Here is a 24,043-nt window from a genome sequence, read left to right as displayed (position 1 = left end):
ACTGTGCCTTGGAAGTATACAAAATTGAATCAGGGCGGATTTAATTTAGCTTTTTTGACACTGATCAATAGAAAAAGATTCTTTTATGTCAAAGTGAAAACAGATCTTTTTAAAATGATATAAATTAATTACAAATATAAAACACAACACAACTGATTGCTTAAGTGTTCACCCCTTTAAAGTGACACACCTAAATCATCATTAGTGCCACCATTTGGCTTGAGGAGTCACAGAATTAGTTCAGTGGAGATCACCTGTGTGGAGTCAGGACATTTCAGTTGATTGTGGTATAAATGCACCTTATCTGAAAGGGCCAGCTTGTGGAGAGCCAATATCATGGCCTAACATATACAGTATATAGTGAAGACAAAAGAACGCACCAAGCAAAGTAGTAAGAAGGTGATTGAAAAGCACAAGTCAGAGGATGGAGGCAAGAAAATAAGCAAGTTACTGAATATCCCTTAGAGTCCAGTTAAATCGGTTGTTCAGAAATGGAAAGAGCATGGCATAGCTGTAGATCTGCTAGAGCAGGCTGTCCACAAAAGCAGAGTGATTATGGAATAAGATGACTAGTAAAGGAGGCTACCAAGAGACCTATGTGAACTCTAAAAGAGTTACAAGCTACAGTTTCCTGGGTGCTTCAACATCCTTAGCTTTATAGGACAAAGAGAAAGCGACTGTTAAAAATACACATTATGACATCTTGGCTACAGTATGGCAGAAGGCACATGGGAGACTGTGAAGTTACCAAGAAAAAGGTTCTATGGCCTGACAAGACCAAAATTGAGCTTTTTAAAATGGAAAAATGGATAACTGAGCAGAAGTCATTTAGAATGAACTATTGCAGTGTTTTAACATCTTTCAGATGACTCTAAATACTTTTCACTTGAAAGGAAACAAATGTAGGCAACTTTTTCAGGGAGTCAACATTTGTTGTACAGTGCCTTCCTAGTGAACACTCCCTCAGATCATTCAGATGTATTAATTACCATGTCACCTTGTGTTTCTTCTGCTGTTTTTCCTTTTTGTGCTCCTTAAAGTATCTTCTGATGTAAAAGTTATGTAAAAGCAATAATAACATCTGAGAGAAAGTAAGCATTTATAAACATATAAACCACAGCACTGTAAATTTGACTTTGGCATGCAGTTAGTGGAGGTTTGTGATAAAGATATGGTATAATAAGAAAATATTTTATATACGTAGCAAAACATTCGAATAGGTATTTAAACATGAATTAAAATGTACTTGCTTTAATGTGAAAATAAAACATACCATACCATACCATATCACCTGGTAAGCCTGCTTAATCCTCAGCAGAGTACCAGAGAGGCTGGAGCCTATCCCGGCAAGCATAGGGTGCAAGGCAAGAACAATCCCTTTACAGGGTGCCAATTCGTCAGTGTGAAAACACAGTTGCACACATAAGGTCCAATTTAACATCAGAAGTCCACATAATCTGTACACCTCTAGACTGTGGGAGTAAACTGGAGCACCCAGAGGAAACCCCCACAGACACCGGGAGAACATACAGACTCCATGCAGAGAGGACATGAATCCTGGTCTCCTTACTATCACTGTGCCACCCAAAAATAAATACATAGGTATAAAATAAAACAAATGTTAATTCAACTGGGTTATTGTTGACCCAATTATTTAAATTAATCATGATCTGTTCTTTTATGCATGAGTTACTGAATATTCTTATTCCACCACTGCAACAGCCCTAATCAGAAGTGACTTTAGGGTGACCTGTAAGCATGCTGGCCTGAAGCACATGGGGTGCAGTTGAATACAAGTCATGCTGCTTTGAATAGTTAGTACATTTTACGTTAATAGAAAATAAGTGTTTTAAAAATAAAAAAGATACTCAAGTACACAATAGGAACTACAGTACTTGCAGTCCAAATTAAATAAGTAAATTATATCTTGGCAAGTGTTTCCTATACTGCAGTTGAATGCCTTGTAAATATATTAAAATAAATACTGTCAAGAGTTAAGAATGTGTGATTTGAATGAATCACTATGCAAAGGCACTTTATAAAATAACAGTGTTAGTTTTTGATTTATTTCTGTTTGTTCTCTTTTAGGGGGAACCAGGAGAAAAGGGAATGAAGGTAAGAATTACATACTTTAAACGGTTAACCTGCTTAAGGTGTTTAGATGTTTATTTTACACAGTTGTTTTAATTTTCCAACCCTCAACATACCCTTGGAGTGATTCAATGCCATCATAGTGGTTGGTTTAGGCAGAGTCATTGTTCATTGAACTCCAGTGTCTCTCAGAAAACTCCCATGATCATGTATTTGTTTCATAACAGTGTCTCATTTTGATATTAAAGTTTATTTAGTTAAAAGTGCAGTTGGTAGAAAGTACATCTAAGCAATAATTGGCAACTACTTTAGCACTTTAATTTACAGAAATGTTCTATTTAGAATAAAGGCTGCTTATTTATTTAATTTTTGTCTGGCTGTAGAGCAAAATTGAAGCTTCTGATACTGTGACATGCAGGGAACGGATACAACTAGAGCAGAAGATATTCAGAATTTCTAGATTAGTGAAATAGATGATGGATGATGAAATATTTGCTTAAGTAAAAGCATAAGGTCCAAAAAATATATGAAGTAAATAAGTCAAACAAGCATTTTAAAATTGGCTTAATTATCAAATGTGAAATGTAGTTCTCTTTAAGCAAATTGTATAAATGTATATTAGAAACATGCACATGTTGCCTTCTGGGGTGACAATTTGTTTTTCTCTTATTCTTGATTGTTTACTGCATATTGGACTCAAAATAAAATAAAAATTAAAAAGTACAATTCTAGGACACTTTGTGTAAGAAAAAAATATATAATTTGAATGTGTATATGCAGCTGGTGCATGTTTTGAATCTTGGACATTCAAGATGGTTTTATGGCAAATGTGTTCTCAAATCAGATGATTTCATGGCATAATGACCTTTGTGCTGCTGTATGAGACACTTGGCACAGTTTTGCGCAGGGCATCATTTGTTATAAGCTTTGGCAGAAAATAACCATTACTGAAAGGGAAGTTGAGAGACAAAGGTAGGAAAATATGCAGACAGAAGCTGCAGTGAGGTGTAGGAGAACTGCAGATATGGAGTGTGCCTGAAGAAAACGTTAAACTCCACCCATGACGGCCACTACAGATGGACAAGTGAACAGGAAAACATATACTTACCTTGAGAAAAAAGCACCAAAAATCTGTAATAAAATATATTACTTCCACCTTAGTTTGTGTTGTGACAAGGATTCCTGAGAACCGCGGAAGGCACTTTTTCTTAAATCAAAATGTTTGCCACGCAGTGGATTTATTCTAAGTTTTAAGGCTTTTGTTTTCATGTTTGGACCCCTGTCTCTTGAGCTACATTTTAAAATGCAACAATAGGTTAGATGTTTTTTAGAATTTATAAAATAAATGGTTTACTTTTGAACACGATTTCAATATAGCAAATTAATATATACCATGATTGGAAATAAATGATTTTGACTTAAAAATACTGAACTTTTCCTTTAAGTATATGACTATTACATTTAGTGCATTTTAACTACTTGTAAAATGTAGAAGAGAGAGTTTAACTGATGAATTATTGTTTAAGTACTTCTACATAAAGTGTACCTTCTGATGTAAGGTGCTAGAAATGTGCTTTCCCTGATACCTTCATAAATATAATTATAGGTATTTTGTTAGCCATTTTGTAGTGTAACTTGTCTTATTAAACAGACATATACAGGCTTTCAGTTGTTCCACAGTGAAGTAATCCCAGTATGCCATGTGTACCTTCAGTTCGAGATTTGACAGATGCTCACATTCACATATTTTTTCCTTGTCCATAATAAAGCATCTCTCGTGGTGATAGCTGTTGTTATATTTTTCTCATTCTGGCTAGGTTTATTTCTGTCAAGTTCAGATACCTAAATGATTAAATTAGCCATTTCTTCCTCAATTCAGGTCATTCAAATATTGAAAGGTCTTCACACCTTTATTAGTCTGGCATTGGTTTTTGTGCATACATTCTCTACGGACAACTTTGTCTATTTTAGAAGTTTTTCTAGCTGTAGGTAGTTGTATTTTTGTCTGATTTTAGTTGACATTTATTGTTCTTAATAATAAAGGGCACAAATGTCAGACTTTATGTGAGATGCTTGAAGACACTGGTTTATCTTGTGAAAGTCCTACTAGTAGCTCCCATTGGTGGCGACATGCATGACCCAAAAGCATCTTTGTCAGTTAAAGAGCCTGAAAGAAAAAATTATATAAATTAAATTGGTAGTAATAACAGAAGATGTCATCTTTCTGTTTTGTACACCTTTTTGTTTATAGAGCCTTCCTACTGAAAGTGAAATAATAATTAAACAGTAGTGCAGAAAAGTGGCACAGCTATATTAATCAAAGCTCACATGCACACACAATACTTTGTTAGGGAAAGATACGTAAATAAAAAATGAGTATAATTGCAATATGATTTTTGAGAATGTCTTTTTTGCTTATTAAATATTAGGATTCTTGAATGTTAACGGGATGCATATATGTGTGTCTTTGTATACTAGGCTAACATCATTCATTCATTTTCAATCTGCTTATCCAAGACTGTTTCGGGGTCAACAATCTTAGCAGTGAGGCCCATATCTCTCTTTCCCCAGCCACACTTGCCGATTCATACTGTGGGATCTTAAGGCTTTCCCGGGGCATTTGGGAGATATCATCCTCTCAGCGAGCCCTGGGTCTTCCCCAGGTCTCCTTCCATCTGGTTGTCCCTTTAAACCTCCACAGGGAGGCATCCATATTAGGTGCCTGAACCAGCTCAGTAGGCACCTCTGGATTTGGAGGGTCACCAGCTTTACTACAAGCCTCTATCTGATGACACTAAGGGAGAGCCCAACCAACCAGCACAAAAACCCACTCTCTCATTCTTTTATTACTCTCATTCTTTATTATTATTATTATTATTATAGTCATTACCCAAAGCTCATGACCATAGCTGAGGGTAGGGTCGTAATCGACTGGTAAAATGAGAGCTTCACCTTCTGATTCAGCTCCTTCTTCACCACTACAGACCACCCCTATCTGTCTGTCAATCTCACCATCCCTTTCCCATCACTCTTGTACAAGACCCTGAGGAACACAGGCTCCTCCACTTGGGGCACTAACTCACTTTCCACTAGGCTATTAAAGAGCAAAAAACAATATGAGAGTTTCTGAAGTGAGATTGAATTATGAGCTGCATTTAAATATCAGGAGTAATGTAAAAAAAATTGTGTATGATTGCAGATTTTTTACTTGGCTTTATGTTTTAGATCATCTGTTACAAGAACTACTGTGTGTATTTTAATTTGATGCAAGTGAAGTGTTTTATGTATCTTGTGGAATGGCTGTCTCCTAGTAGTTGTCCATTTCCTGTAATCTGTGATACTACAGAATACTTAAATTGAAATTACTTTGAAATTGCTTTACCCCCTCCCAACCACATTAGTATTAACAGTAATCCTTTTAATGAACCTTTAGTGATTGTGGTGTTCTACCTCGCAATTGTATGATTAAAGGCTAAATTAGTGTCCCATATTCATGGGCTCTATTAACTGTTGTTTGATGATTGCCTGATAATTCATTTACATCTCATCGGATGCTATAATGAGTATATGAAATGATTACTTTGCACACAGGCTTAATCTTAATATGAAGGGTGAGGAAAGTATTTTGAGCCTACGGGGTACTGTATGGTGCTAATTTTAAGAATATCTCTTCTGTACTAAAACAGATGAATAACACGTTAGTGAATTCTGACCGAGATCAATTCAGGATTAACTTAGGGAGGCCTGGTCAGCCCAACACAGCAATGTTGCTACCATAACATCATCTAGGAAAAGGGGGATAAATGATGATGCTACTCATGACGGCAGGGTGTTTCTTAAGGTTTAAATTCTCCAGGTGTTCTAAAACATGATTAAAAAAGAAGGATTTCCTTACAAAATATCATCCTCTGTTGTTTTGTTAAGTTTTGTTGAGTTTATATACTTTTATATCATATCTTAAATAATTTGCCAATTTTTATATAGAAACTGAAGAGGCATTAATCCTCAAGTCTTTAATTAATGTGTTAACATATTAATCCACTCTTTGGTGAATGGTAGGCTGAACATTTTTTTTATTGCAGGGAAGTGCTGGCTTTGGATACCCTGGACCCAAAGGAGATACAGGTGCCCCTGGACCACCTGGCCCTCCTGGTCCTCCAGGACCTGCACCAGAAGTAGTTAAACGTGGAGATGGTACTGTGGTGCAACAAGTTTCAGGACCTCAAGGACCTCCTGGAAAACCTGGACAACCTGGTGCACCTGGACCTGCTGGGGCAGATGGGGAACCTGTGAGTAAACACAGATGACACTCACTAGCTTGTGTGGAGCTACTGATGTCAAGCAGCAAACATTGCTTATTACACTACTCTTGGTTGTTACTAAATTATGTTCTGTCCTTTCTTAAATAATAATAATTATCTCAAATACACAAATGTCTAATAGTATGCAATAGTACATCCACCATACTTTTGTTAATTATTAATACAAAATATAGTCTTAGTGTTATCATTATTTTTATTTTTATTTGGCTGACGCCTTTATCCAAGGCAGCTTACAACACCTGATATAAAATTATGGAAGAAGGACATTTTGTTACTTGGACTAGATTGACAATATAAGTTGATGATATAGTAGAAACAGTGTATTAGATACAGAAGTGTCAATCAAGAGAGTAACGTTACAGGAATCGTCAACAGAAAGAGTTACTCATGATTGCTGGACTTTATGTTGATTTTATTATTATAATAATACATCTTAACATCCTTTAAGAGAGTTAAATTTTTATGAGGCCACTTTTAAACTGTTTGTGGACAGTGCTACAGTCTCACTGCCCCAGAATCAAGGCTCATAGCTGCGAGGGATTTAATTTTTCTCTGTTTCCAGTCCAATTGGGCTTTCTTCCAGGTACTTCAGTTTTCCTCCTACATCCCAAAGACTTTGGTTTATTGACTTCAGTAAACTGAGTAATTTTGAGTGGTCATGTGTGTGTACCCTGCTGTGATCAGGTACAAAGTCTATGGGTTGTTCCTGTTTTGTGTTTAATTCTTGCAAGATCATTTCTGGTTGCCATAACTCTCAACTGAATTAAGAAAGCTGTATAATTGATGGATGGCTTTACAGTTTACTTATCTGAAACCATCAAGATTTCATATCCAGTGTTTGCATGTGAGTGTCCATTCGATAGACTGAGTTAAGCTCTGGTACCCCACAACTTTCATTCAGAGTAAGTGGTCTTAGTTAGTAAATGATTATACTGTAGGGTTATTGTTCTGTTTTCAATACATACTGTTTCATAATGAATAAATCATTATTTCTGTCTTTTTTTGCCTTAAGGGGGACCCGGGTGAAGATGGAAAACCTGTAAGTAGATTCTTGATTAAGTTCAGTTTTCTTCTCTTGTGAAGGGGCGGTAATACCTTTAACTTGCACAATCTGCATGGTTTGAATCTTACATCAGATGTACGTGAGAAAGAACTGGAAGAGTTTTAGAGAATTTGAGACATGGGAGAGACTGTGAGACCTTCAGTCTTTGTTTCCATTGTCACTTGTTGATTTCCTAATGTATACAGATTTTTGGGAGCATAGAATTAAGAATTAGTTATTCATATGCTGTTGTCAAAATATCCAATGAACGTGTTTATCAAATTTTGCATTAATTTTAAAGTGCTGGATAAGAAACCGGGGAAATAATTATTCTAAAACCCAGAACATCTTTAACCTAAGAAACATTCTATAAAACAAAGTCTTCATAATTAACACAGAATGTTAGTCATGAGAAAATAGAAACAATGTAATCTGTAAAGCTTGCATTATAGATGTAATGCAAAGAATAACAAAAAATAAACCTGTAATAAAACGTAAATGACCATATTTCAGAAAATGGGTATGTGTGCATTTTAATGGAGAAGGAGCAGGTATATCAGCTCTTTACAGTCAGGTGAGAACTATTGGTACGGGTGTTGTTGGGATGTATAAGTACCCTTGAGCTGCCTGTGAGGTTTCATTTTGTCATCTCTGTACACGTAGGTCTGCTGTGGCTCAGATCCACCTACAATGTAAGCAGGGCCAAATTGTTATTATTAGTGTCCTTGCCAAAAAGAGTCATTACAATATCGATAATATACGCATATGTAATATAAAAATGAAAAATACAACCAGAGAAGGCAACTCAAAATGCAATAAAGAAAAGTATTTGTACTGGTTGTGCCATTTCGGAACTCGTTCAAATGGAGGATACAATGACAAATGAACTTGCAGCAAATATTGAAAAAGCAAATGAAAAGCAAAAGCTGTTTCTTTGATGAAGGCTTGTATGTTTGTTTTCTTTCAGTTTAATACTATTTATTACCTTTCATAAGTTAATAAGTCTTAAAGTAAACAAAACCTCAGGGGAAACACATACGGTTGGTTATCTGAAACAAGAGTAGAGAAAGGCGTACAATATGCTCCACATTTTATTCTTGGCTTAGTCATTGTGGCTTCACATTAATGAGAACCTCTACGTGATGTTTTAGAAATTTGAGGTCACTGCCTCTGTCTTATGATATCCCAACACGCACAACCTGAGCAATGGCACAAGTACAAGCAGAAATATGGGTAACACTTTAGTTTAGGTACTGTAAAAATGCATCTATCACTGTTATGAATCAAGGCTTTTTTGGTCATCATAACACTTATAAAACATTAGTAGATACTGTGACAGATAGGGGGCGCTATCGCTCCCTTAAACCCTTGTCCAAAACGCCAGACACCAGATAAAAGTCCAAAAAATGACTTTAATCGTTAACAGCAGTGCACAAAGCACCCTCCTCTCCACAATACTCATTAATTGACCAATACAATAACAATAATCAATCCACCACTCCCAGACGCGCTGCCCTCCTACCACCCAGCTCAGCTCGCCGTCTGGGAGCTCCCACAATCCTTTTATAGTCCCTGACCCGGAAGTGTTCCAATCCCCAGTCCATGTGATCTTCTATCACTTCCGGGTCAGATCAAAAGTCCTTTTCTTCACCCCGGAAGTACGTCACTTCTGCCGTCGCTCTGCCTATGACGCACTTCCGTGTAATAGGGCACATATGACTCTTTTCTCCTCCTTGCAGCTCCCTCTTGCGGCCCCTGTGGTATCCAGCAGGGCTGTGGATGAAAACTTCATTGTCCATGATTCCCTGCTGGTCTTCGGGGCACCTCCATACTGCAGGGAGGGCTCCATCTGGCGGCCTGGGGGTATTGGCTGGGATGACAAGCCGGCCATAGACCACAATACGTTATTCATCTCTGTGCAGTTTGGCATATTGACATGATGGTAAAATTACTTGTTAATCTATCTATCTAAATGTGTGATATCAGGAGAAATGTGTCTCAGTTAAGACATCTCAGACCACTCCAAAGTGAAATTCTGTTAGTAGGTCACATTGCAGAGATGAATAAATACTTGACTGTTGTTTTGTAAATCTTATGGATACCAAAGAAGTGTACATTAAGGTCTTATTACATAATGGTAAATGAGAAATACATTTGGAAAAGTAGGACATGCAATAATACAACATACTGAGAGCTGGTTATTGTACCACATCATGAAAACCAAAATCCAGGTGTTTAGATCTCAGTTGTTTTCCTTGCTATGCTAAATTCATTTTCTTTCTCCTTCTATGACTCCTGCGTTTCTTTTCAGCTAATTTATTCATTGCTCTAGTTAATTGCACTAAATGTAAACTTGATGTATTTAAAGGAATACTTCACCCAAAAACAGTATTATATTTAAATGTTACTTATCCCATATGCTTTACAGTAACAGTCAAGAGAAATGTTTAATTTTGTATTTTCGGGCAGATTGAGAGAAAACACTTTATCGTGTAATGAAACTTAACAGTCACCAATACCGAACAATAGCAAACAACATGAAAAAGTCCGGGCGGCACGGTGGCGCAGTGGTAGCGCTGCTGCCTCGCAGTTAGGAGACCGGGTTCGCTTCCGGGTCCTCCCTGCGTGGAGTTTGCATGTTCTCCCGTGTCTGCGTGGGTTTCCTCCGGGCGCTCCGGTTTCCTCCCACAATCCAAAGACATGCAGGTTAGGTGGATTGGCGATTCTGAATTGGCCCTAGTGTGTGCTTGGTGTGTGGGTGTGTTTGTGTGTGTCCTGCGGTGGGTTGGCACCCTGCCCAGGATTGGTTCCTGCCTTGTGCCCTGTGTTGGCTGGGATTGGCTCCAGCATAACCCCCGTGACCCTGTGTTCGGATTCAGCGGGTTAGAAAATGGATGGATGGATGGATGAAAAAGTCCATGGAAAAAATAAAACTAATTCTCATGTTACTTGCATCACATAATCCATATGGCTGTTATCTGGTCAAATACTCAAAATGTGCAAAAATTATACATTTTTTCCTAAAATGCTAACAATTACTTATGGAAAAAGCAGCAAAACGGTACAATGCATTCCTACAATTCTGTGCTTTTAAATTGAAGACAGGGCTTGACAGGGAGAGGCAGGTCTTCAATGTAGGGGCAGATTTGCATTTTCGTATTCTTCCTTATTCCCAACAATATTTTCTGGGAATGGTTAATTTAAAAATATTTTAATAAAAAATACATGTATGGGAGTTTTGAGCCAGTGAAAGGATGACTTTACACATGTGGATTACGCAAGACGAGTTACGTGAGATTTTTTTCGTGGACATTTTGATATTGTTTGCTGTCACCTACTGTGACTGTTAAATCATAAACTTTCTTACCTACATTCTGTATGGAAATGCAAGATTAAATATTTCCTCAGAAGGCACTATAAAGCATGAGGAGTAAGTAACCTTTAAATAAAAATACAATTTTTGAAGGGTGTATTCCTTTAAAGCACTCTGTCCAAGTAGGCCATTCAGTTGTTGGCTTTGTTTTGTTTTCATATGAGATACACCCGATTGTTCTCTAACTGTATGCTCCCTGTTAAAACAGCTTTTATCTGTTTAATAAAATAAGGTTCTGGAAACCTTAAAAGTAATACCAAAACGTAAGCTGTAAAAGTTCATTAAGTAATGTTGATTGTTTCTGTTTTTAAAACATGACAATAAGAGGCTCCTTATTAAGCAGGTTTTTTATCTCAGTGCTTAATCCTAGCACAAAAACACCCAGATGGACCTCAAAACCTTTGTGAATTTCCCCTTGGGATTAATAAAGTATCTATGTATCTAAAACAGGGTAAAACACTCTAGCATCAGAGAAAAATATCACTTAGCTTGGCTTTTAATGCTGGTTTAACTTTCTGAAACAAATCGCTGTGAAGGCAGCACATTGACTTAAACAAGAGTCACTGGTAGCGGGCTTTGTCTCTCCAGCTCTGTCTCGGTTCAGAGAAAAGCACCAAAGGCCTGATGGCTCAATTAATTCCAACAGGGTGGCACTCAAATACCCATTCTAATAGGTTAAAGTCTTTGAGCAATGAGCTGCTTCATCATCGTATTCAAATATTATTTGCAAAATTAGTCCACTAAACTATGCAATTTGACATACGACCCACTGTTCTTTCCTTAACTGGTATATTCCAGTAATTATTTGGTTCTGTAAACGCTTTTGTGCCTGACCCTCAGCTCCATTAACTTTTCTAGTTTGTTTCTGGTTGTTTCAATAGGGTCTTGTTTCACTGCTCATATAGCTTACTACAAGTTAAAATACTTTTATATGTATGTATAAATATAAACCAGCTTTATTTATAAACTAGCTGAAATACCCAGCGTTGCCCGGGAGGAAAATAATTTTTTATTTTTTAATTGTTTGAGAAAAACATAATTAAAAAAAAAAACTTTAAAAATAAAAATAAATTAACAAACAATAAACCTGGGTTCGCTTCCCAGGTCCTCCCTGCGTGTAGTTTGCATGCTTTCCCCGTGTCTGTGTGGGTTTTCTGCGGTGGGCTGGCACCCTGCCTGGGGTTTGTTTCCTGCCTTGCGCCCTGTGTTGGCTGGGATTGGCTCCAGCAGACCTCTGTGACCTTGTAGTTAGAATATAGCGGGCTGGATAATGGATGGATGGATAAAGACTCACTAACGTACTTGTCTTGCGGTGTTTTGTGTATGTTATCTAGTTGACACTCGGAAGCGGCCAACTCTGTTTAATTTGAAAAGCAACAGGTGTGGGTTGCTGCTCAAAAATAAAGAATGCTGGCAGTCGCCTGGTATACACTAACTGTGTAAGCCGGGATCCTAGAAGTACATAAATCGTCAGAACTACTCTGGGCATCTCTCTGCTACAAGGATTCATGTTGCCGAAGTGCTTGCATCATTTGTGCATTAGCAGCTAAGCGACTGTCTTTCTTAGGAGGTTTCCTTTTGCCGGTGTACTGGCCTCACTTGCGTATCCTTGAAGTTGGAGCCCTCACCCCGACTCTGCGTCTCACTTCCGGGCCAGACAGACACACACACTTGCACGTGTAGAACTCTATTTAATTTCAAAAGCAACGGGCCCGGTGGCACTCAAACATAAAGAATGCTGGCAGTCGCCTCCAGTTCACCCTCTGGTGGTTGTTCCGAGTGTCAGCTGCATGATAACATGCATATAAGACTGCAAGATCACCCCCCACCCTAGCCAGAAAGGGGTGGGTTACGGCTGATTTCGCCCTACAGTATTTTTAGTCGACCAATGAGAAACATGTGTACCAAGTTTCATGAAAATCGCTCCAGCCATTCGGATGTGATGCTGGAACATACATACAAACACTGACTTTTATATATACTAGTGGGCTTCGCCCCCTGCTCGCTTCGCTCGCCAACCCCCATTTTTGTTTTTCTGGATGCACACTTTTAAGATTTTTTTTTTCTGTAAAAACAATTTTTTGAATCTTTCGAGTCCCAACCTGCTGAATCTTTTTAATGAGGTCAGTGAGACATGTGTTTAATGACTTTGCACCATAATTCAGGATAGCTTTCTCTGTTTTGAATTTCAGCACAGACAAAATGATCTACATTATCAGCAGTTAATAATTTTTTTGCAAAGTGACCAATAAATGCATCTGAGGCAAACTCCGTCTTTAAAATTCTCTTGACTAAAACTTCAAAGCCTTACAATATTTACATACTTCTGACATATCACCTATGTCCATATATTCGATCTCTATTCGCCTTTACGTTATTTTTCCGAGTAATAATTTCTCTTTCTTTGCGCTAATGCGATGTTTACTTTCTTTTGTTTTGACACTGTGTTTTTTTTCAACTTTCATATTCTGTATCTTGCTCTGTATGTGTTTCACGCCTGTTTTTTTTTGAGTCTTTTGAATTCCAGTTTTCATTCTCTAACCTGCTCTGCATGTGTTTGGCCCCTTGTTTTTTAACCTCTTTATGACGTTTTACTTTGTTTTCTACTCTGTGTTTTATTTCTGACCTCGCTTTATCCTGCTTTCTTTTTTAATGACACCTGGTCTGTGGTGATTATTACCTTTTTCGAGTAATAATTTCCATTTGTTTGCGTTCCTGCGATCTTTACTTTCTTTTTTTATGCCTTATAATTTTCCTACTTTCATTTTCTGTAACTTTCTCCACATGTATCGCGCCAACTATTTTTTTTTTGAGCCTTTTGAATTCTACTGCTTTCATAATCTCTAAACTGCTCAGCCTGTGTATAGCACCAACGTCCAGATTGGACGTGCTTTTTTTCAATTCCACTTGTTCCGGGCTGATAATTGCTTTCCTTATTTTCTGAATTTGCACCTAGATTATTCTTTTTCTTTTTTGTCTCTCCTATGCTTTTGAGTCTCTTTCTTCCACGCTGCTTTCTTCTTCTCTTTGTCTTCTATGTTTCATTTATAATGTATTGTCCTTATACGTTTTATATGCGCTAAGAGCCCTGGATCTGTTTGTGCTCAAAACCAAAATACGACTGAGTGGGTGGCTGGCTGACCGTGCTCTTATTTATTTGTAAGTAGGGCGTGTCTTGCAAGAATCTCATGTTCTACGTCATCGCAAGTCGGTCCTGGGTCAGTCTCTTGGCACAAAGTCTCATGTTTAAGGTCCCTGCGAGATGCTCTGAACAAATCTCTCTAGTCTCGCGGGTCTTTTAAGTGTCTTCTGTTATTTTAATGTGAAGATCACATTTCGTCGCCCTACTGTTTCTCTCCAGGATTTTTTTTTTATAATAGAGAGATATATAGATATAACAGTACAGCAAAGAATCACATTTAGAGTATGTATTTATAACCATTTAGAGCCTAACTCAACGTGAAATACTACTTACTTATATTTGCTGCACACTATAGTGACTAATAAAATGTTATAGTTATATTTTTAAATCATAATTACAAAGTAGAAACACTTGGATATAATGTCTTCTATTATGTCTTACATTATATAGTCTAATGATTATCAAAGTGATCCAGAATGTACTGTGTATTCTGTCCATATTTATCTGTGATGCTCCTAATTCTGAAGAGGACAGAGAGCAAATATTATGGCAGTGTTGCATAGTGATGTCAAAAACCAATAACAGAAATAGCAGGTGTTTCATCATATGCAAAAAAATATTGCATGGCAAATATGTGCAGAGGTCATAGATAGCTTGTTTCTGTATCATACTGTTAAGGAATAGAAATGATTTAGGGATAAATATCTGCTTCTCATTGTATAGATTGAACAAAATTACAAATAGGGTTGGGGTGCCATGGTAGCCTCGCCGTAAGGAGGCTAGGGTTTGTGTCCAGAGTCTTCCCAATATGGAGTTTGCATGTTTGCACTTTTTCTGTGTGGGTTTCCATGGGTGCTCCAGTTTCCCCCCCCCACTCCAACAGTCCAAAGACTTGCAGGTTAGGTGAAGAGGCAATGCTAAATTGGCACTGGTATGTGTGCCTGGTGAGTTGGTGTGCTTGCCCTGCTAGGACTTATTCCTGTATTGCACCCTATGCTAGAAAGGATCGGCTCCAGCTCCCCCAACTAGTGTGACGCTGGTCTGGATTAAGTGGGTTAGAAAATGACACGACAAATAGTGTATTTTTTTGCCTGGGATTTTTTCATATTTCCATAATCCATGCATTCATTTGAAGCGCTCATTTACTTTGACCTGTCAGTGCTCATCTAACCAATTAACTGTTGTATCTTTGGTAATTAAGAGGTTTACAAGATAAGTAGTTCAAGTCTGTTTTTAAATTTTGGTGAGGCAGAGAGACACTGGATATGTGTAGCTCTGAAAGTTCACAAATTCACCATGTTGAGATTCAGTCCTTATCCATGGGGAGTTTGCTTTCCCTGTGTCTGTTTTTTTTTTTGTGTGTTTTCTCCACATACTCCAGTTTTACTGTCACATTCCATCATACATGCAGGTTAGGTTCATTTGTGATTCTAAAGTGGCCCAGTGTGGGTGTTTGTGAAGGTGGGGTTTGCAATGGACTGGAGTGGTGTCAAGAGAACCTTAGTGCCGTGTGTTGCTGAGACTGGTTCTGGCTCCCTGTGCCTTGAATTGGATTAATTAGTTTGAGAATACAATGTAATGTGTCATTTTCAAATTTTGGTACTTGGTCATAATATATATCTAGTGTCTGGATTTCAGTTCTGACTTAGTAAAAAGTTTTAACTGTATTTATATGCACATTTTTGGGAGATAGATGACCTTTATTTACTCTTTTTTTCCAGGGAACTGTTGGCCCACCTGGATTTCCTGGATTACCAGGTGACACGGGTCCAAAAGGAGAGAAGGTACAGTGGATGAACAATATGACTTACGTGGGGCATGACTGTTTAACTACATAAAAATACACTTTGCTGATGTAGAAAAAGTGTGGAATCTGGAAGAGGACAGCCCTTTCAGTAAAAATGTCAAATAAAATAAAATAAAATACCACCTAAAGAAAACAACTGGCAAAATATAAAAGAATGCCATTGTGAGGTTATCTAAAATATGATAATAAATAATAATAATAATTCATTACATTTATAACCTACCTCAAGACCAGTGGTGCAGCACACTTAAAGGTAAACGTGTACTTTAACAAGTCAGATAATTTTCATGATTTGTTTTATTACCAGCCACATATGAAATATTATCCTCTTTTTTTTTTAATTTAGTTCAAGAAAATGTGTTTGTGGTGAAATTTGTTTTAATTTAATTCATACCATTGGCATCATCTTATAAGTACAGTACTTGCTTTAAAAAAATTATACTTTACTAAGTCATAAGCATTACTATTTTTAAGTCTATTGGTTAAAGTAAATTGATAACTTTTGAGCATTGATATACTTTATCATATCAAGTATGCCTCTAATATTATTTTTTATTTGTTGGTTTGAGTGCTCCCATTTATTTCAGGAAAAAGGTAGATTTTTTCCTCCACAAAAAATACATATTTTATTTTGCTCTTATTATATATTGAGATAATTAAAATACATTCAGCTATTTCCTGTGTGTCAAGTTAATATGGGAGTACACTTAGTGCCCACAATGTTTAAAATGTTTGATATTCTTTTTAATTTTTTTTATATTCTTCTAATCATTGGTATTAGGGTTAGATAGGATTAATTGTTTTACTTTCATTAAGTTAAGTTTTCATTAAGTTTCTGAGAATTGCAACAATAACTTTTTACCACAGAAAGCTGTCAAATATACCATTTCTTTTAATTCACCGTCGTCTTGTAATTCTAGTTCGGACTAGAGGAAAAGTTCAAGTTGTGATGTTTACTAATAGACTTCTCGATGCTCACTTTTCCAAGGGACAACATATATTCTCAAATTTTGTCTTTAGACCTTTTACCTGTCTACATTCGACCCAGAAGTACAGCAAATGCACAACTGCTCTTTGAATCTTTATCTTGTCTCTTCACTCAATGCCATTCACATTTAGTCTTCTTCCTATGTGCCTTCTTTGGTCCAAAGGTTGGCAACCACAGTTTTCCACTTCCCCTTATCTTCTGCCTTTCTAATTGCTTCCCCCCATTTTTTTCAATGGTGATAATTGTTCTATATCATCACCCCGTATTTATTAGTTTGCCTTAGTAAAGTCTCACCGAGCCTCCATGATTGCCTGTGTCTTAAGATGGGTTTTCAGGACCGTATTTTAAGAGAGACGAACTAATGGGTGTTTCCACCTTACCCTCTTATTCTATCCTCAGGGAGTTTTAATACAGTATGTGTACTTTTTATATTGAAATATCACTTATAGTCCATTATTACAAACCCTTAGCGATATTTTAATATGTGGGAATGACTTTAAGGCAGAACTGATTTTATGAGGCCATCACAGATGCTGCTTTCTACTTGAAGCTGTGTCTAATGTATTCAGAATTTTATCCAATAAGAATAACAGTTTAATGACTAGTAAATGGCATAAGTAACAGAACTTTTAGAGAACAATTAGTAAACAATATTTATTTAAATTTAGCATCAAAATAGTATCTGCCAGGTGGTTTTTGTTTCACTTTCTATGAGTGCTGCATGGTCAGAAATGAGTATGTGTGGTGGTGATGAGGACATAATGGACATCTGTTACCTTAGAAATTCACAAAATGTATTTATTCTCTTACTTTTAAAGGTATAATACATAATATACTCATTAAGTATTTTACATGCATAGAAATGGTGTATTACTTAATGAATGAAAACTTTATTTAATTTTTGTTTTGTGACAATGATCTGGAAATTGCAGAGTTCCATGCAGTTTCTGTATTTTAATTGTTTGGTAATGATCCCTTTCTGTGTCTTCTAGTTATTGAGCTTATTGTTTTCTGATATAATTGTTGTGTCAACCTGAACCTTTTTTTTTCTTTCAATGTTATACAGGGAGAGAAAGGAGAAGGGCAGCCAGGACCAAGAGGACCACCTGGACCTCCTGGCCTCCCAGGACCCCCACGCTCTGACAAACAGGTGATAATAGAGCTCTTCTTCAACACATCTTTTATTACATTTATTTTTTACTTTTAATTTGCATTAATATTTACCCAAGGGAACATCAAATTCAGTTAGGATATTTATTTTGAACTCAGAAATATATTTTATGAAATGTGGGAGAGGCTGTCTGTAAGTTAGGTAACAATGGGCATTTATGAAGTTGTTTTCTTTGTTATTCTAAGAGGCAGGAAAAATAAATACATAAACAATAGTGTTATTTTAAATGTATGTGTCCATTATGTCTCAGAAAAAGAAATAAAGTAGCTTTTCGTGTTCTATAAATAATGAACTATACAATACTGCAAAAGACAATAGTAAGTGAAAGATTTTTACTGTTGACAGTTCACAAAAATAGATGGCATTGTATCCAGTATCTATATGTCTATCAATCTAATATTTACAAGTCACTGCACTGTTCCATAATTTGATTTAAATTCTACACACTGGTTTTACTGTTGTTGTATTTTGTGTAAATGTATGTTGTTTTACCCAGTCAGGACATATTGCAATGTAATATGAAAATATAAGATAATCAGTTAGTATTTAAATTTGGAAGGTACTTGTCATTCCAATGGATAACATACATACTAGTAACAGTTTATGTTCAGTATGGCTCTGAAGTATGGTTGGAAAATATGTAAAGTTATCATTCTGAAATAATATTTGTGTTACAAACTCTGAAAGTTTTTATCCTCAAGAGCGCAGTATAATTCCACAGTAATCTACAATTAATATTTTTTATTTACAATAATATTTTTATGCCAAAAACTATGCACAAATGCAAAACTCTGAAAGGAAGACCATGTGTTCCAACCCCACCTTTTATTTTGTAGACCCTTGCAAGAGTTAAAGTGCTTGATGCGGTTAACCCCTTTCTCAATATAGCAAAGTGATTTACGAGAGTGTCATGAAGTGGAGTCCTCACAAAGGCCGAATGAAAACAGGCCAGTACCTTGACTAACTTTTCCAGAAGAGGCTCACCTAAACTCGCCCCAGTCCCCAAAGACTAACTGCTGGCTTCATCCAGAGCAGACCCCCAGAATGGGGAGCAAGAAATGTCCACAAATCTATCAAAAAGCACCACAGAAGGGATGATACCCATCACCCCTGGCAACAAAATATTTTCGTTAAGTCAAAAGTTTATTTACAAAAGTCAGAAAATATAACAAAATGCTCAAAAGAGGAAAAAAGACATCAAAAAATTTGTCTAATCGGGCAATTCAAAGTAAAAAAAAAAAGGTCCCAATAAAATATTGTCCAGAAAATTAATCCAAGAACAAAAGATAAGAATATTAAAAAAAAAAAAAAAAAACAGAACAGTAAATCCAGACAGGAAAGGCAATACTTAGAGGACACGGCAGTAATTGAATGGCCTCTGGTCTCCAAGCCTTGTCTGCCAAATTAAATAACCAGAGGGGAGGGCTTAGGAGTAGTGATGTCAGGGTAGACCCACCTTCTAAGGCTCCACCCACAAAGAACATAGGTGCTTTAAGAAGGCAGTGCATAATTAACACATAATAACCAATATCGACAGAAAATAACTTATAAATTGAACAATAACAGTACAAAGAAAACAAAATACAATACATCACATGGTAAAACATGAAGAAGCATTTAAAATTATTACCTGTATGAAAAATAAATCAAGCTCTTCAAGCATTGATCAGTCTGAAGCAAGGATTTATTGCCAGACACACATAAATAGCCTACGCCCTGCTAGGGCCTTACTGAGTGTATGCTCATCGCATTGAGCTGTCTGCTTTTATAAGTTCACACACGTCATCATTTATCTCTTTTTCTGAAAGAGCAAAATGATCTTAACAACTAAAGGGAAGTCTAATTTTCATACAAGCTTTATAGACAACTTTACTAGTACAAACCAGAGAGAGACTTAAGAGCATTAACATTGCTGCTGCTTTATTTGTCATAAGTTAATGCATAAGTTAAGGCAACAGATAAAAATAAGCAAATATGGGCTTAAATAAAATATAAGTCAAGACCGCTGCATGGTTAGAAAAACAATTTAACTCTTAGCACTCATACTTCAAGATTTTAACACCCCAGAACTTCATCAATCTTACATACATAACAGAGAGTGTATTTTTACATTTTACAGTATTATGCAAGTATGAAGCTGAACTGTGTTTACACTGCAAAATCACCAGCTTTACATTCATGCTTTTGTAGATACATAGATAGCCCTCAAGGGATTTTCAAGTAGCAGGCCATTCTTTTTGCACCAAGAAACAGAGCTCTCCAACTAACTCCTCTACTCTGTGTAATTCTTCTAATCAATACACGCCATAAGTGCAGAATTGTCCAAAAGGTTTGCAAATGGCTTGGCCTGGTGTTCAGTTTATAGCACTCTCTCTGTTTAGACACTCTGAAGTGCTCCTTTGCCTCTTTATCAGTTAGTTTAACACTGGAGGTTTTGCTGTGTGGTATTTAAGTTGCTTCAAGACCCTGTTATTATCTCCACTATGTGAAATGAGCAATAAAATAATAAAAAAAATACATGTTACATTATTTGTTTGAACTTTTCTCTTGTTCAACACATTTCATGAAACACAACCATTGTTTAAGATTTTACTTTAATCTTCTGGAACAAATAATACCAAGTGGCATGTTCATGTCTTAGAGGGGCAGCTAACTGGATTGTAACCTACAGCACTGTAATGTTCATTTTCCCATCTTTATTATTGTACATTGTTCCCTGTATAATACTAATTATCTGAATTTATTAGAAAAATATATTCTGTTATTACTTCAGTTTACTGATTTTTGTAATAAATGTTTTATTCCTTTCTAACTTTTCAGACCTTTTTTGACATGGAAGGCTCTGCATTTCCTGATTTGGACAGCATTAGGGTATGAGGCTTTAGCTAATATTTGGCATTCTTTTTTTGTGTTCCTTAGAAAAGGCTGGAAAAGATGTGAATTGGATACATGAACTGAAACAACAAAATAATTGCCTATTATTAGCTTTAAAGAAAGCAGCTTTACTTTGAAAAATGCAACCAATATGCTTCTTTCACTTTTCTCATTTCAGCTTAATATTGATGAAAAGTGCATGCAAAATTCAAAGAAAAGTTGCAATAGCAGACAATATACAAATGCAGGAATTATATAGGAGGAAATAAAATTAAAAAAAATAGTGACAAAGAATACATGTATTTATTATTTGTTTTCTTTCCCAAAACAGAGAGGAGAATGCTTATGATGAAACTAATGCCAGTATAGACATTTTGTCTCCAGCATTATTGTGGGCCATTCTGGTGCATTCTGGTTAAGTATAGTCAGATACCAGCTTGCATTCAGAGTAGATGATTCAGTGATCAATTTGTTTAATGGAGGATGTATTTGTATAGTTTTAATGAATGCGTACAGGATGCAAGTCTACACTTTTCTCATAACCAAAATGAGGCGTCTTTGCATCTCTGCAGTGATATTGTTTGCCTATCCAACACATACTGCTGTTTCCATTCTTCTTTTCCTGCTTTTCAGATGATGTTATCTTTTTACACAAAATACTTCCCAGCTTGTCCTCTACTTTTCTGATGCATCTTTTTTTTGTACCTTTTGACACCACACTTTACATTCTCCAGAAATGATGGTCTTAGAAGCTATATTCATTCTCTACCTTATATACAGTAGTTATTAGTATTTATGATGTTAACTGATATTCTGCACTTTTTAAACTGAAATTCAGATAACAGCATTTAAGTTACCCTTTTAGCTTCTTAAAGGATAAACATTACTTAACATCTACTCTTAAACTATTAAAACAGTGTTGACAAACTTCTACTGTTGTGCCTTAGTTTATAACTGTACTATTTGTGTATTTAGGGTCCTCCTGGACTGCCAGGTTTGCCCGGGCCCCCAGGTCCACCAGGCCCTCTGAGCACTACTGGAACTCTAGGGCCAGTTGGACCACCAGGGCCTCCAGGCAGTAATGGAAAAGATGGAGCTCCTGGTCCCCGTGGTCCTGCAGTAAGTACTGCTAGAGAAAATTTAAATTATTGAGTGGAACTGTATAATTTATTTGGAAATGAATAATGTAGAATTTACAGAATAAACAAAATTTAGTAAGGCAAGTTTTATTTTTATATTAATGTGAATGTCTACAAATTACATTTAAGGACCATTTATTACATTTGTTTTTTGTGCCTGACAGGATTCTCTTTTAATCACTGTGCTATGTCAATATATTTACATGTAATTATGTGGGGGTTGCCTCCCCTTTGAGATTTTCAAGATGTCATTTTCTGAAAATTGCATACTTCCAGAGAAAGTCAATGCTGTGCTACTACTATTGTGATAGTTGCTGCTTATTATACTGTATTCCTTATGGCAATGCCGTATGTTGAATAAATAAGACTTAATAAGTAGACAGCATGGTGTAGTAACTGAGGCACTGGGCTAAACAACATGGCAGCCAGTTCAATTGCTGCATCCGCCTCATTGCTTGACCCTCATCAAGGCACTTAACCTGCTTGGTCAGTTGCAATAATATATTTTTAATGGTTGTAATGTATACTGATCTTGTAATTGACCTTAAATAAAGACACGTCAAATATCCAGTAATATAAGAAAGTTGTTGAGAAATGAGGATTTAATTCATGAACTTTCCTTGTCTTATTGCCTATACAACTGAATGTGGTAGCATAATATGACATTTAACGTGATAAACATTTACTTATATATGACTTGTGTTATTTTAATTTATAGGGTCTTCCAGGACCTCCTGGTAAAGATGGGAGCGCTGGACAGCCTGGAGCCAAAGGAGACAAGGTCAGCTAAATTCTCATGATTATCTTTTACTAAGTCCTTAGCTTTAATCCCAAAAATGTTGTGGCTGCATAGAAATTTCCCACAAAACCCAGTGATGCAATCACTGAAATGAAATTACATTGGGTCCAACTATTTTTAATAATCAATTAAGTGAATAACCTTAATAATGTTGTGAACACTGTATACAATTATATAGTACAGTGATATTTAATTCAATTCAGTTTATTTTTTTTATTCAAAATTCTACACAATGTTCCTTATCTATTGAATGTGTTACAAATATAAGCCTACCTCTATCTGGTATACAAGAGACACTTGTTTCCCAGTGACAGTCATCCTTTAGCCCTCCTTTTTCTTTGTCTTGCCTTGACAATTGCAACCACCTCCACTCACATATTCATTCGCTTCACAGCCACCCTCCATCATTTCCACTGCTTTTACTCCAAGTGCCCAAACTGCCCCGCTCTGCTTCTCTTCTCCACAGGTTTTTTAGTCTCAATGCCAGCGCATCCTTTCAACTCCACACCTTTATCAATAAAACCCTGCACACCCAAGCATTCTCATTTTATACCTACCTATCCTTGTTTTATATTACTCCTTCATCAGGCAGACATTTTCACATAAAGTATAATATCTCACAATGACCTGAAAGAGATTACTTAAATGTCAAAAAAAATTGACAGGTCCCCAAGCTTCTTTTTTGACTCTTCAGTTGTATTGCATGTTTGATTTAATCAGCAGAATGTCTCCGCTTTCTGTAATGTTCAATTTATTCTTCTAATATTAACATCTTTCACTCCTCTGATACACATTCAGCAAATAAAGGCCACACTTAACTTGTGCACACTACCCTTAAAATGCACTATACATTTTAGTAAACTTTAAAAAGTTCATCCAGCCCCTGTATCGTATGGATTACATTGCCATGACATTTACACACTTTTTTGTATCTTTTATTACTTTACACTGAACCATTTTTGCATTCACCTTCAATATTTCTTATTTCCCTATTCTTTATTTCAGCATCAGATTTAAAGAATACATAATCTTTTATTCCAGACATGTGTTAACCAGGAAAGCTGTCATCCAGACATGCTTTAAATCAAGTCAACAAATTAGCAATTCATTTTGATCCTCATTGATACCAGTCAGCAGTATCCTCTTAAATGCCAGATCCACTAAGATGGTCTGGACCCAGAACAGATCCTCAGCTGCTATCCTTCCATCTCTCAAACAAAATCTGTCATATGTTAAGGGCCAAAACTACACATAATCTGGAAATCCCTCTTTGAACACTACTTCTCAGGCCAGAT

The 24,043-nt window shown here is 36.4% G+C and overlaps 1 protein-coding gene across 2 annotated transcripts in view; it reads left to right on the top strand.

Moving 5' to 3' along the window:
* Window positions 1-24,043, top strand: part of col18a1b (collagen type XVIII alpha 1 chain b) — a 315,691-nt gene that overhangs the window by 221,319 nt on the left and 70,329 nt on the right. For both annotated transcript variants that reach the window (XM_039756370.1, XM_039756369.1), the window contains 8 exons: window positions 2,089-2,115; window positions 6,174-6,380; window positions 7,426-7,452; window positions 15,692-15,754; window positions 17,832-17,915; window positions 20,757-20,807; window positions 21,786-21,929; window positions 22,668-22,730. In XM_039756370.1, the coding sequence (XP_039612304.1) occupies window positions 2,089-2,115; window positions 6,174-6,380; window positions 7,426-7,452; window positions 15,692-15,754; window positions 17,832-17,915; window positions 20,757-20,807; window positions 21,786-21,929; window positions 22,668-22,730 (666 nt within the window). The remainder of the gene's footprint in view (window positions 1-2,088; window positions 2,116-6,173; window positions 6,381-7,425; window positions 7,453-15,691; window positions 15,755-17,831; window positions 17,916-20,756; window positions 20,808-21,785; window positions 21,930-22,667; window positions 22,731-24,043) is intronic.

The sequence above is a fragment of the Polypterus senegalus genome, chromosome 6 (genome assembly GCF_016835505.1).
Source record: "Polypterus senegalus isolate Bchr_013 chromosome 6, ASM1683550v1, whole genome shotgun sequence".
Lineage (NCBI taxonomy): Eukaryota > Metazoa > Chordata > Cladistia > Polypteriformes > Polypteridae > Polypterus > Polypterus senegalus.
This window is presented reverse-complemented; position numbering and strand designations above follow the sequence as displayed.